This window comes from Limanda limanda, chromosome 1 (assembly GCF_963576545.1).
Source record: "Limanda limanda chromosome 1, fLimLim1.1, whole genome shotgun sequence".
In the NCBI taxonomy this organism is placed as follows: Eukaryota; Metazoa; Chordata; class Actinopteri; order Pleuronectiformes; family Pleuronectidae; genus Limanda; species Limanda limanda.
The window spans coordinates 34,361,607-34,376,818 of record NC_083636.1 but is presented as its reverse complement, the minus strand read 5'-3'; the positions used below and the strand labels follow the sequence as shown (position 1 = coordinate 34,376,818).

General features: G+C 44.2%; 1 protein-coding gene across 2 annotated transcripts in view; it reads right to left on the bottom strand.

Moving 5' to 3' along the window:
* unc5cb (unc-5 netrin receptor Cb) overlaps positions 1-15,212 on the bottom strand; it is a 119,852-nt gene that overhangs the window by 24,089 nt on the left and 80,551 nt on the right. For both annotated transcript variants that reach the window (XM_061079054.1, XM_061079064.1), the window contains exons 4-5: positions 13,514-13,617; positions 1,094-1,274 (exon numbers count right to left, since the gene is read on the bottom strand). In XM_061079054.1, the coding sequence (XP_060935037.1) occupies positions 1,094-1,274; positions 13,514-13,617 (285 nt within the window). The remainder of the gene's footprint in view (positions 1-1,093; positions 1,275-13,513; positions 13,618-15,212) is intronic.

Here is a 15,212-nt window from a genome sequence, read left to right as displayed (position 1 = left end):
GCCAATGCTGAAGTAGAGTTAACAATTTGGGACGTCTTCACTTCATGACATTTATTGTTTTTTTTAGAGGTGGGCCGCTCATTTTCAAATCCGTGCTGAAACTTCATCCCAAAACCACCACATCATCTATTCAGAGACGTCTCCCATCCTCTCACACATACGCCGTTCGAGAGCCAGTGGTTCCAACAGCTCGGTAGGTGTCTCTGAGCCCTGCCGCCCAGCGCTGGGTTCCAAAGGCATTTCTGAATTTCCAGGAGGAGGCATTTGGTGAAGTGAAGTTCCACTTTAACTAACAACAAACAAACAAAGGTATTTTCACTTCATCCAGTCTGACTGAGCTGTTCATAAACCCCCGATGTGGTGTTGATCTTACTTAATCCCACAAAAAGTAAACCCGCAGTATCACGAGGCGTCCTATCAAGCGCAGGATGAACTCCACACCGGCCTCAGTTAACTGAACTATGGAGAGGACTAGTCGCTGCGTACAGGAAAACAATCTCCCAGGTTTAAAGGAGCATGTGTTTCATGTGTCACTTCTCCTGTCTGGAGTAGCCTCCAGCAGACGTGGAAGTTTTAGCTTCACAGCCTCGCCGCGCAGTGACAGTCGTGTTGGGTTGATGTCGGGGAGACGGTGGGTGAGTCTGTGTGAATCCACAGCGGGGGTGCCTTTAAGTACCGCTCAGCCACATCAGCACCTTGCTAGCGTTTCAGCAAAAATCTCCAACTTCTCTGCACACCTTGCGGCAGGAACAAAATGAGGCGATGTGAGAGCCAGGGGAGAGAGAGAGAGGGCGAGAGAGAGAGAGAGAGAGGGCGAGAGAGAGAGAGAGAGAGAGAGAGAGAGAGAGAGAGAGAGAGAGAGAGAGAGAGAGAGAGAGAGAGAGAGAGAGAGAGAGAGAGAGAGAGAGAGAGAGAGAGAGAGAGATTCACTTCATGCAGAGTGACTTTGAAATTTGTTTCATTCGGAGTTGAGCCGACTACTGATGCTTCTCTCTCATGTGGCCAATAAGGAGGATCATTTTTTTTTGGGTCATGAGATGTGAGACCTTCTGGATGTTCAGTGTGGTAATATTATTTTATTTTATTATTTTACCGTAGACAATGACTGTGGCGGTGGTGCTGCGTCTCTTGGCCACGATGTTCTTCGCCACACAGGTGTAGTTGGCCGTGTCGGAGAGACGCGCCTGCTTGATGATCAGGTTGTGGTCGATGGTGATGTAGAAGTTCCTGTCGTCCGCGGGATCAATCACCTCTTCGTTCTTTAGCCACTCCACCTGAGAAGAAGAAGAAGAATAAGAGGAGCACAACATGAGGAAGATGAAACACAGATGGCCACGGCGACAACAGGACAGACGATGTGAGAGTCGACATAAGACAGGCTGACCAAATTAAAATGTAAAGTGTTTAAACAGCTACAGTTTTTCTTGTGTCTGTCTAACTTCTGCAATAGTGAGGGCCAGGATTAGAGTCCGGTCTCTGAGGTCCTGCTACAAGGAGTCAATAGCAATCATGCTCTTTTCATTCTCCCCCTAGAACAAAGCACAACAGCATCGTCAGGAGCCGGAGAAATAAAACTCCACACTTCCTGAAGCACAGAGGCTCCCTGACCTTTCCTTACGAGTTCCACATCCCTAAATGATACCGGCGCTGAACTCCTGGCACCATCACAGAACAGGGGACATTTAAAGCCGTAAATCACCCCCAAATCCTTTCCCCCCCCCCCTCCCTCCCTCCTCCCCCCAGCTTTAAGAAAATAAATCGCACGTCTCATGCCTCACACCTCTGCAGCCGCTTTGATTTAAGAGAAATATTTCCTGCTTCTCTGGTTTTCTTCAAAGAAGCTGTCCAGTCATGAGGAGGCCTGGCAAACAGCAGACGTCCTGTGTATTGTGAAATCCAATGAGGACCACGGCCTGATAACAGATAAGACACCAAGGAGCAGCACAGGCACAGATAAGAGGGGATGTTTATAAAGGTTCTTTCCCACGAGAGATAAAGTATCTAAAAAAAATAAAATGTGGGGCAATAACCTGATATGAGTCCTGCCAAGACAAAACAGTCTCCGCTCACTATTGTTCACTGTTGGATTGCTTGTGAAACACCACAGGAATAGTGTAGTGGCGCAGACATGTTCAAAACACCGGCCAAGACTTGCATTGTTAGAAGTTTCTCAAAGGGGAAGATGGAGCTGATTGTGACACACACCGGCTCAGATGCATCACCAGCTCCTCCAGTATCTGTGTTAGCCGTTAGCTCGACATGGCAGATATGAAAAATGCCAGTCACTGTCACAACTCGGCAAAGGCTGGCTGCTCTCTTATCCAGTCGCAACACACTGAAGAGGCCGGGAATAAAATATGATCAGTGCTTGGCTTCAAAATAAATTCACATTTAACCTCTTCAGCTCATGCAACCCGCAGCATCGCACCTCATAAGACACCAACGCCCATGAGGGAACTTCTATCTGAGCAAACACTGCATGCAGAAGTTAATATGAGCCCAGCTTCACTCAGTGTGATGTGTGTCCTCTGCCGATTTGGTTCTTATGAGTGTTTCCCTCCATAAACATGGATCAGCTGAATTAATCGCACAGAGCCGGAAGGGAGAGGATTCCCTCAGCAGCCGTATACGCGAGCTGAAATTAAACCGCTCTCTCACATGAGCACAATGCAATAAGTGTAAAAGTGCAGCATGACATCAGTTTTTCTATGTAGAGGAGATGCATCACATCCGCGGAGCACTTAGAAACATAAACATTCCTCGACAAAAAGAACTCGACGCTTGATTGAAGCAGATTTATTATTAGCAAAGTCCATTAACAGCCTGTGCGAAGACAACAAAATACTTAATCTGTGTTTGTAGCAGTTGTGTTGGAATTGCAGATGTGAGATGCATAGGCAACATTTTTATGAACTAAATCTAAGATTAAGAATATATAGCATTTTAATGGTTACTCCAGATATTTGTAGCAAAGCATGTATATTTTATAAGATGTGTACATATTTATGTATTTCAGTACTGTCCTATGGAATTAGCTTCTGTGTAATTGTATTACAGCTCATCTGTTTTGACATCTGCTGTCACAAGTTTTATTGAAATTGATGCACCAGAATAGTTTTGCAGTAATTCACCAGCCTGTACCCTCAAGTGACATATTTAAAACCTATCAAGAAAATACCCTCTTACAGTCGACAGTTATTATGCAGTAAACATCAATGTTTGTGTGTTTGTCTTCAAACCTTTGAATTGTATTCAATTACCAACTAGAAAGGCAGTAAATAGAGTGGATACCAGCAACAGTCCCCTTAAATTCAAGCTGCACCAAATTGAGCACACTCATAAATAATAGTTTCCTCAATATGCCAGATTTTTTTCCATAAAAAATTTGTGAAAATGTCACAAAATGTCTTTGTCTTTGTACAAATCTACGTCAAAATTTGACAGGTTCTGTCTTGGCCAATGTCCCATCCTTCCGTTAAGTTTTGGTGAAATCTATTCAATAGTTTTTGCGTAATCCTACTGATAAACAAACAAAGTAACCGACAAACAAACATGCGAATGGGGTGAAATCATGACCAGGGAGCACAACCCATGTGTGTACATTTGACCACGTTCTTAACACAAGGTTGTGTATTTTTTTGCTCCCTTTTGTCGAGCCAAAAAAACGAGGGAACACAACTCCACTAAAACAAATACCGATGATGCAAACAGGAGAAACGGTTGTTTTGTTGACACGATAAATATTTTGTCTTTCACCGCTCACAGCAGCGAGTGCGGGACATGTGGCACCGCCAACTGAAAGGTCTGATCTCTCCGAATGGAGATTGACGGGGATACAAAAAGGCGGTTATCCAATTTTCGCACCAATCACAGGGGCGGCCTCTCCAAACGTGCTGCGTTCGGATGTCAAGAGCACTTTTAAATGAGAAGGTAATTAAAAATTGAACAAAAGAGCTTTTCAGCGCAGATGGAGGGGCGGGAGGGAGACGGAGTGACGAGGGATAGAATGTGGAAGAGACTCGTGTCAGAAGTGGGGACGTGTGAGCGCGAGAGCAAAAGTGAGCAGCAGTTCACCCATCATTTATTCTGCTGCGACTATAATTAGGGCTCATTAATAAAACCAGAGATGAAAAGGTAAGCCAATCTCTACACCATCCTTGTGAGAAGATTTCAGATGATTAAAAGTCTGCAGAAGAAGACTGTCCAACTTTCTCTCAACAGACTCCAGCAAGTACACAGAGAGGCACACACACACATGCAAACACACACACACACACAACCACACACAAGCACTCACAGCTTGTTAGCGTCTGATTGGCAGTGAAACATCCGGAGAGGTAATTGGCACATTTCTTGTCATTAACAAAGCGAAATTGCCACATGTCAGCTGTCATAAAGAGAGGGAGTCATCCTAGGTTGTGGGAGACGGGCGGGTGACAGAGAGAAAGACGGTGTGACAGACACCTATAGGGAGGAAGAGGAGGAGAGGGACACACACACACAGACAGACAGGTGGACAGGAGACGGACAGGAAACGATGAATGAGGGAAAAGGAAACGGGTTCACGGGCAGAAGGACAGTAACCGATGTACCAAAATATAATATATACACGAGACGTCATCGCTGAAGACTGACAAGAGAGAATATATATGGGGGGGGGGATAAAGGGTGAAGTTTACAAAGAGGTGACTTTGTCTTGAAGAGGTGAAGACTGAACGAGGGGAGAGAGGGAAAGACTGAAGCGAGGGGTAAACAAAGAAGAAAGAGATCCAACTGAGAAGAGACAGTTTCTTCATCTCCTGAGCTCTGGCAAATTCACAGGGCCGGGATATATTGGATGGTACGTCGAGAAAAGAAAAAGACAGGCAAGAAGAAAGAGAGGAAGCGTGTAAAGAGAGATGCTGTACAGTGTGTAGGAGGGTGGTGCGGCGTATCAATGGTGGTGATGAATCAGTGACATACGTGTGCGTGTCGTGTTGGCATAGTTACGACATCTGTACATACATCACAGAAACCCAATGTGTGTACAGGTGCCCTGATTCATTACGGTGGTCACAAAGACAGAGCAGCTCCCGTGGGTAACTTTTGCTGCAGTGGATTGTGGGAGGTTTTAAGATTTGGGAGATTTGTGATGATTGTGCACATTGTTTAAATCAAAATATAAATTGAGCTGCACAGAATGAGGTCACCACTGAAGAGAGTTTAAGTGAGCTATCTTTTTTTAACTCTATCCCCTTATGTTTAAATGTTGATATGGGAAACCTGTTCATGTTTGGTTGCGTATCTTCACATCCATCATTCATTTGGATTCATGTTGTGTCCACCTAAGTAAAAAGTTGGTCACATTTTTTGCTGTTTTTTGGGCTCCTCCAACTCCTATGAGATATATCTGCATCTTTAGCTGCTAAATGCTCATCTCTGTTCAGCAGGTTGCTTCAAACATTATCCCCCTCATATTAAAAGGTCAATAAAGCAAACCTCTAGCAGATGTTGATTAGCATTAGCATTCACTTGGAGTCATGTTTGTGTCCACCTGACACATGTAAGACCAGAATTTGCTATATTTTTATCTGGGTTTTTGGGCTCCACCAACTGCTGAGAAATAAATATTCCTCCCTATAGCTGCTAAATGCTCAGCTGTGTTCACCAGGATGTTGCTCACTTTGTCTTTCTGTTACTTGGGGCTGGGCTGGCAGCACAAATCATGTTTTTTTAGCTAAAGCAGCTGCTTGCTGTGGCCAAGAACGACACTGACGACAGTAATGGAAGTCATCCAAAACAAAGTTTCACCATAACAACGGGCTTAAAACCTCAGTAAAGCTGAGGAGAACTGCAAAGTCTGCTGTCAACCCCCCTTGAATTAAATCATGCGATCCATGGTTATTATTTAAAAAAGATCAATTACAGATGACTCAATCCATTTCCTTTTTTATTTTAATCATATGTCTCACATCACATCCTGAGCTGTAAACTGGATCTGGGCGACTGCCTTGTGATTAAGATGGGAAATTAAAGCACACATTTATCCCTCGGCGCTTTTGAAGGACCCCAGCATGGTGGCCTATATATCCTTTAACCAATCCAGAACTGGGCCGCAGCATCAGTGTACTTCACCAGTGTCACTTACTCTCCCGCTGGCAAACGTTACTGGCTGCAGACCTGGCCTGAGCCGCGGCGTGGGAGTCGCCTCTGAGTGGGATGTTTCTGCTCTGTGCTGCCAGGGTGTGTCGGCACTACACTCATCAGCCCAATATACTGAAAAGACTGTATACGATCCACTCACTTGTTGGCGAAACCATTTATTACTCATCCCTGTTGTGTCAAAAATAGAATGTACAGCAGAGTACGGGGGAGGAAAGGGTGTGAAAAGCAGGAACAGGAAAGGGGGGGAAATGCTCCATGCACGGCACTCCTCCTCTACGGATAAGTCATTATGAGCTCTCCTGCTTCTCCATGTGAAGTCTAACTATCTACCCGGCGTAATTTATTCATTTCCCTTTTTTCCCCCCGCACACATCCGCTCGGGGCTTGAATGACACACCTGGAGAACGAGCCACAAAAGGTTACAAACTGATTATTCAATCATTCACTATGAGACAACAAACCATATGCTCCGCACCTGCCTAGCACGGCAAGAATGGAAATGCGAGCTGTATAAATATTAACAAGCCGGAATGCACAAACGCTGTGATCGTCTTGAGATGGGATCTGAAGGATGTTTTGTACGAGTGTATGTGTTGAGTGTGTTGTGAGGAGGAACTGCACTGGGAGGAGGTTAGGTAACTGGGCTGGAGTTGGAGCGGTTACTTCAGTAGGTGTCCACACAGATGACGGATCACTGAGACTCTGGCCAGGAGTAATAACCTCACCGTGCTCACTGCTGCCCAAAGCTCTACACAGTGTGCTGAGGGAGAAAAGCCATTTCTTCAACTCGCTCCAAGGACAGGGAGACACTTCACTTCTGAAACACAGCTCTCTCTGTTCTCGATTGCTCACTTCATAGCCCTCTTAAAAAAAAATATGATTCCTACAATCCCTCAAAACCAGTACAAGTGTCGGGTGAGGTTATATATTTACCCACTCTCTGTTTTTTTAATACATATTTTTTTTATATAGATATTTTTGTTTATACTTAAGTGTAAAAAACGTCGCCGATAAAATATATATTTTGAGCTATTATTCTAATACTCATGTTTTAATTTGGGTTATTTGGGTTTAAATGCTCTAATGTTCAGAAGACACATCACTTTCCTCAAACTGTCCACTGCTGCAGCTCCTCTTTTCAGCCTCTGCCTGACACACTGGGTTTTAGCTTTAATCTCTTTAAGTTCCTCCTCCCAATCGAGCCTAGTCCGCTCTGATTGGTTAACTGCTCCTGGCGTGTGAAGGAAATGTCGGCCTCTGCTTGCCCTTTGTTAGAGGGTACACTAGGACTATGACAAAGAGTTTCAGGAGCTCGGAGTTTATGAGTTTGGGCTTTTTGACTTTACAGAACATACACAAAAAAACAATTTAACACACCAGAGGAAAGAAAAAAACATCAACTTTCTGCTTTAAGCCAAATCTTAGGGATATATTCGTGTGTGGGTGGACTTATTTACAACCTGACTGCAGAGAAGTGTGGCCCTCACATGCTTTTTTATATAAAGTTATAAAGAATAAAGTGGTCTATGCCATTGTTGAGGTTTTACAGGATGGAGAACTGTGCGATTCACTCTTTTCGCACATTCCTCGGCCTCCCTGACTCTCCCCTGGCCTTTAGAAAAGCTCTCACCAAGTGGGAGGCGATAGAGGTCGGAACTCTGCCGATATACAACACAACCTTGAGCAGAGAGGATGAAAACGCTGGAACAGATTCACGCCTTCAGTGCGAACAGCTCATAAACCAATTTCAAAATAATAAAGAAATCGTTTTCCCCCCAAATCGAGGACTCTCACATTCATGTCTCATCCCATCATGTTAGATGAAACCACCACCTGGCACACAGATTCCAGGTAGCTTAGAGAAACGTGATTTTATCACTTTATGCACTTTTGATAACTGTAAACAAATAAGGTATGTTTGCCGAGGGCTTTGGAGAAAACTCACATGATAGCAAAGGGGTTTTGAGTAAATCTGTTTGTCTTGTTACCCAAATGGATCATGTAGCAGCTCCTTAGTTTTGTTTTCTTGTAATTTTTCTTTAATTTCTTCGCTTCACTTGCCTGTAAAGCCCTGAGTTATTTGAGGAAACAGTAGAGGCCCGTGACTTAGCACAGAGGACAGGAGCGTCGGCGAATGTTGGGCTATTAGAGTAAATCACAGCCTTTGCACAGGAGAGCGGCGGTGATTGACAGGTGAGTGCCTGAAGGGCAGTCTTTGGTTGGTTGCCAGAGGGATTGGGTCTGGCCTCCTGACACCTTCTTTCCCATGGGTAACCGTAATGAAAACACACTTCCTGTTCCGCTGGGCACTGAAGTGTTGTTTCTCTTGACATTCCTGGCCTTGCTCAAAAATACACTGCGCACTTTTTTTTCTTTTTTTTGGACTGGGAGGAAGCATTCAGCTATTTCTTGACAAGGTGACCCGACGCGCCGCTGTTTGCACTTTGCCTTTACCTCGCCTATGAAGTGGAACTGGGCCTGAAATCACCAGTAATCACTGACATTTACATGCTGACGTGCGGCCCAGGCCGATGCCGGAGCTCCAGAAAGTGCCGCGGTTAAGATATTTGAGCTATATTAGATTTTATACTGTAACGCTCGATAATAAGAGTCATTATCGCTACATTTAGCCAATAATAAAAATGGAAGAAACGTCATTTGAGCGTTATAGCAGAACCTCCCTGCTGGTCTGTACAAGTGAAATGTGCTCGGCTCCTGCTCCAGCTGTCTGAATTCATCGGACTCCGTTTTCTCACTTCTCTGGATGAGGGAGCGTGGAGTAAGGATCTTTTTGTCTCCCGGCTTTCTTCTCCGTAAAGCCAATGGACTTAATCACAGCAGCAGGGCCCCTTCCCCTGCAGAGCATCAATGACTCGTTACCCATGATAACACGGCAGGACCCTGGCTGACTGAGGAGATGCCTGAATTAAAATCCTGCTTCCATGGAAACCGGCTCAGCGGCTCACGGCGCTGCATCACCTCTGAACCCTTGTATTTCTCTCAAGGCTGTGACAAGTGCTGTGAAGTGGAGCTTGGAGATGGAGGGCATGGCAGGAGAAAGGAGAAAGGAACAATAACGCTGCAATCTTTTACAAAGGAGATTCAAGTCCATTTTATGAGCTCGCCACATATTCTCGAGTATGAAAAGAGGCCACTGTTACCTCTGTAGAGGCCCTTTAGTTGTTGATGAAAGAGCGTCACGGAGTTATTCAAAGCAGAGGATGCACGCTGAGCTGATGGAAAGTCCTCCATCCTCATTTTTACTTTTATTACTCTATCTTTGCTCAGCACTCGCCAAGTATGAGCCCACATAACGCAAAAACAGTGCAGAGAGCCTTCCCTGCTCAATCATTCCTTCTCCCCTCTGCCTAGAATAGCCTCCACAGTTCCATGTTCCATCTGCTCTTGATTACGTATACATACATCCAATATTCATGGCTATGAAAACGTGTTACAATGACTTCTAGGAAGGCCTGGTAATTGTCTAATGTATTCAGGCCGTACAAGACTTTGAGATGACTGAATCCTTGTGCTATTTCAGAAACCTCACTCACAGCGTTTCAGTCGCCCCAAGGCCAAAGTTCCACTGGTAATGGCCACAAGGAGAGCCAAAATAAATGCCTGCTGCTTGTTTTCTTTGTGTGTGCGTGTGTGTGTGTGTTCCTCCTCTCAGGGACTGTGTAGTTCTGAAAAATCAATGCACCAACATAACTTGTAGAAGGAATAAGGGCTAGGAAAAGCTCAGATGTCTGATGGGAACCGTTTCATGTGATCCGTTATGAAAACTTGCTGCATCATCACACAAAGCAAATCCTGATTATTCAGCATCACGTGCAGTTTTTTCCGGGCGACTGCCCTCGCAGAAAGCCAACAGAGACGCCAAACCACTCAAACAGACTCGCAGGATGTCATTACTGTGGTAAACCGTCACGACAACCTATAATGTAAATCATCTGAAGAGTGGAAAGACAAAGACGGAACACAAACAGCACAGTGCCACTTTGTAATCCGAGATTGGAGCTAATTGTGATTGACTGAGCTCTGATTCTGCACAACGTGGGTTTTTTGTTCTGAAATTTTACTTTTGTAACTCGGTATAAACAGCTGCAAAAATGTTGCTTTGAAAAGTGAGGTAAAAAGACAAACCTAGAAATATTACAAATCTTTACTCTGATGTTGGCTGGGAAGCCGTTCTAATGTAAAATGTTGTTTTTTGTGCAATCAACAGTGACAAAAGGAGACGTTAATAACTCCCTGCACTCGTGTTAAGTCTGGGGAGCTGTCAAAACTTAAATCACAAGATTTAAACACCTATATTCCAGGAAAAGGAAGCACAAAAGTCTGATTTCCTTTTCCACTTCAACGGCAGTGAATTCAATTTCTGCCAGTAGGTTAGAAACATTCATAACCTGTGTCTCAATTCAGCGGCTGTATCCTTCGGAGGCTGCATTTGAAGACTGATCGCGTCACAGCGGTACAACTAGACTCGTCCCATTCCAAGATGACAAGATGACCGATGCTTAAGTGTCAGGTTTCAACTCAACCGAACAGCTAACGGTGCACTGGGGGAAATATGAAGGGCCATTCAAACATTCTCGTTTTCCTGAGCCGCAGCCTCGGAAGCTAGGCGACAGCAGTACGGCCGGGATGATCATGGAAACCCTCTGTTGACCAGACTGCCTCATTTTGGCCCGAGAAGTCTCCATCCCTCCCTTCCTTGGTATACAGCTATAGTGTTAGTGTTAGAATAACTGAATAGAGTAACAGTGTTCCATTTGAGTTGTTGGCAGCCTGTTGTCATGTGTGTGGAAGTGTGGATGTGTGACAGTTTACAGTCACACAACAGAAAAAGTAGTGTGTCCTGCTCGTCCTCTCCATAAAAGAACAGCCTTGGAACCCAGTCACAGAGCACCATGTCCAACACGTACAGTCTCCATGCTTTTACAGAAGTACTGTAAGAGTTATGGGTTTTATGGCTCAGCCGCTTCCTGCCATCTCGCCAGCCTCCACCTCGCTGTAGGCAAAAGCCCGTAAAGGAGCGAGCTGACATCCCTGGAGGCCTGACAACAACCCACTGGATCCAACCCCAACAAACCTCAACAGCTCTTCTCCTTCTGCTTTCAGCAACTCTCATCCTCACTCTTTTTTTCGATGTTTTTGTCGCAGAGTGGGTGAAATATGACAGATCTTTCCTTCACAATGGCTGCTACACATTTCTCCCCTGTTTCATATGTAACCACAGAGCCCATCTGCTTTTTCCGAAGTTTTTCCTCTGGCGGGCTCTTGTGAGAAAAGGACCTGACAGACACAGATGAGAATAAAAAAAAAACAAGTATAAAGTTTTGTCCCTTTTTCCCACCGAGGCAGCTGTGTTTGAGTTCAGGGGAAAATAGAGGGAGAAAAAAAAAACACTTGTGGAAAGAAAGGGTGTCCTTCTTCGAGGCCATGAGGTAAGTGTGAGTGATTAAAGGGGCTGAGAGTTTGCTTCAGTACATGAAGAATGGTCGACTCAATCGTTCAAGGAAAAGTATAGCACACAAAATGACATCTGCAGGGAGAATTTAAAAAAATAAAAATCTATCAAGTGTTTTTTACCCCGAGAGAAAACTCCACTTGATGTGGTGAAGCTTAACCAAATATATTTGGGCTTCTCACTTTTGAATAGATGGCTACTTTGGTGATGGAAACAGATTTGTGTGCATGTAAATGTGAAGAATCTGTAGGCGAGGGACAAGACTCTGGGGCCGGAAACTTTTCGGTTTCGGTTTCTAGTTTGATTTATCAGGTTTGAGCAGGCTTTGGTCGCCTGAAGGTAAACAGTTCAGGTGGAGAGCAAAAGAGGCGGAACACATTGACCGAAACGCATCGGCTATCGGCTTTTTCATTTATCTAAATTCATATGCAGATAGCTAGAGATTGGCCAAAATATCGCCTGGACCTAAAACACCTACAAGCACAATTGCAATTTGTGTTTTGTGTGGAGAGATGTTTAATTTGTGTGAATATATAATGTCTAGGGGCAATTGGTCCGAAATATCTGCTTTCGACACCAGAAGCACCAAAATATCCGCCACTACCACAGAGGCTAATTTGTCATCGGATGAAAGCCAACGGGCTCCGAGATTTGGTTGATGGGTAACTATACAAACAGATTTGCTTATCTTTACCCAGACTGGAAACACCATTCATTTTAAGTCTTTTTCAAAGTCCTCATCTGGGTTGCCACAGGAACTCCATATCTCAGTAAGCCAAGATGTGCCGTGATTGGAGTCCAGCTGAGTCTTTAATCGTTGCACTGAACCAATCCCGGGATTGACACACGGACCTCGGACAGGGGGGGCGGGGGGTTAGAAACACCAACACTGTACGGCTGTTAGTGCAACACTGTCTCTCTGAATCCTGGGTTGTGTGAGGAGAGTCTGCCGAGTGCCGGTCCCAAAACTTTCGTCCATTTAGCCTGTCAGCACTTTCAGCGGGGATAAATGCTGTGCAGTTCCACTCACTTAACTCAGCTTTTCCAGGTCAATCACAAGCCTTTGCAGGGTTCAGTCCCTACACCACCAGCTAGAAAAAAAAACGGAAAAAAACACCAACGCCCCCCCCCCCATCAAACCACCCCTTTCATCCTCTTTTTATGCTCCTGCAATCTCAACTGAGCATTTTTCAAATACAGCTGTAACAGTGTTCTACTGAAGGGGGGGGGGGGGGAAGTGGAGCATGCAGGAGATTCTGGCTGAGCTCAGGTAACACAGGGACACAACTGCTCTTCTTTCTTTTTTGCTCTAAAGATAATTAAAAAAAAATGTTTCTCCTCAGACCAAAGTGCACTGACTGGCAGGCGATGTTCAGGAACTACCCAAACTGTTTAAAATAGCTCAGACAGCAGTGGAAAAAATGCCCTTCCCTGTGCACAGATGTGTCGTGTTCATTCAGAGTTATGTCATTACAACCTTGAAAACGGGCGGAGTTCAGGAAGGAGGCCAAGTCTGCAATAAACAGTGTTCACTTTTTAATTTGGCACGAAGGAACAAACCCAACGACTGGCAACACCTTAAAACATATATATAAATACATATGCTAAAAATACCAATATGTGGGAATTGGTCATTGTAGTTGCTCGTTTTATACTTAAAGAACTACAATCAGGCCTGGTGGTGACATGTCGGTGAAAAACAACCCTGAGAAGTCAGTCAGTTTATTGGATTTAAGATGAGGGCTTTTGTTTGGGCTCATGTATAATCACAAATAACTGCATCTCCATGGAAAACGTGGAAAAGTAGATAAAAGAATTTATCCCTTCACATAAATAATAACATTTCCCACTCATCTACACTGTTGTGGGTCGGTAAAATGACTTTTTGGACCTTACCTCAGCAGCTGGGATGCCTTCAGGCGGTCGACATTGGAGCAACACTTCTTGTTCGAGTGACACTTCCTTCCCAAGAGGCTCCTGGTCAAACGTCTTCCTCAGGTCTACAATAAATAAAGACACAGCCCACCATGCATCAGTATTCAATTGGTGCAACAGTAATCAATTATCATCAATATTTGTACCACCGGTTGATAGATGTGAGGATTGAGAGTTATATTTAAGATGATATGCTGAGTAAATCAATACTTGTACTCCTAGACTAAGAATACATCTTTAAGGGGGGGCAGCAGGGCAACTCAACAATAGTACTTCCCCTTTTACTACAGCAATACACAACAGTGTGTATTAAAGTTGAAGAAACAGTGACAGAGATGTACTCCTTCTCTCTCTGTCCCAAACCTTCAGCGCTCACTCAAAGATAAATTGTCTGAAAGTAGATGGAAGGAAGATAGGGAGTGGGGGGGCGGCGGGGATCACTTGCCCTCCAATTTAAAACCAATATTTTTGTGGTGTGAGAGCCCTGATGGAGTCTTGCGCGGCAGGGATAGAGGAGCTGACAGGGCAGGATTACTGGAGGTGTCATGCTACACTGGAACCCAAAGCCCATTAGACATATTTCATCACCTGCTGCACTGAGGGAGACAGGCGAGGAGAGGAGAGGAACTTTTTGCAGAGCCACTGGAGCATCAAATCTACAATCATACCTCCAGACTCCACTGATAACGTCTCCACAGTCCTTGAAATATTCCTCACATACAAAAAAGTCTTTAGCTCCTATAGTGACGTAATTAGCCAAGAACAGTGACAATACAGAGTCAATACAGGCTTCCAAATCAAGGTCTAAGGTTTCCCTTCCGACAAGTGCACATCTAATATTCTGACATCAGAATGCGTGTTGTCGACTGAGTCACATTTTTTATTTGAGACAATCCTTTGTTAGTCCCACAATGAGGACAGAAGCTGTGTTGCAAAGAGGACAGTCAAAAAATAGACATCGGTGATGGTAAAACATAAACATGCAGTATAAACACAAAAATATTTTAATAGAACAGAAATAATATATACAGTGTAAACAGAATATATGAAGTGTGATGAAAACAAACTTTCCTTTATAAAGTTTATTTGTCTATTTAATATATTGGTCTTTAGCGCACTGTTATTTTTGTATTTAAACACCAACAATGTGGCTGACTTGAAACTCGGATCAAGCAACAGGCGGCTGAAGTCGAAAATTAACGAACCAAACTTATAATTTATTTGGTGAACCGCGTCGCGCTTTACAGGAGCAGCCAGGCATGTCAAAATTCGCCTCAGAATTATTTGTTACTTCATGCCATTTATTTATTCTCTGCAAAAGTCTATGAACTGCTAAAGGGAACTCAAGCGTCTGGTATGAAGTGAACCCATTAAATCAATCCAGTCCTGATTGCAAAGGCATGATAGGAGGATGCAAACTGAGCCGGAAATTATACCTGCTCTATAATTACCAACCAGACAGAAATATACATGTTAAAGGGCTGTGTGATATTTCAACCACTCGGCTCCGGGAAAAGAAAGGTGCAAACAGTGGGAGAGGTGTTGAGAGCTTGCCTCTACTTTACTTCAAAAGTTTCTGATGAAAGAAACACAGAGACTTCCGATTTATCTTTCTACCTCCTCCACCTTAGTGTGTCCATGGAAACAAACCCATACATGA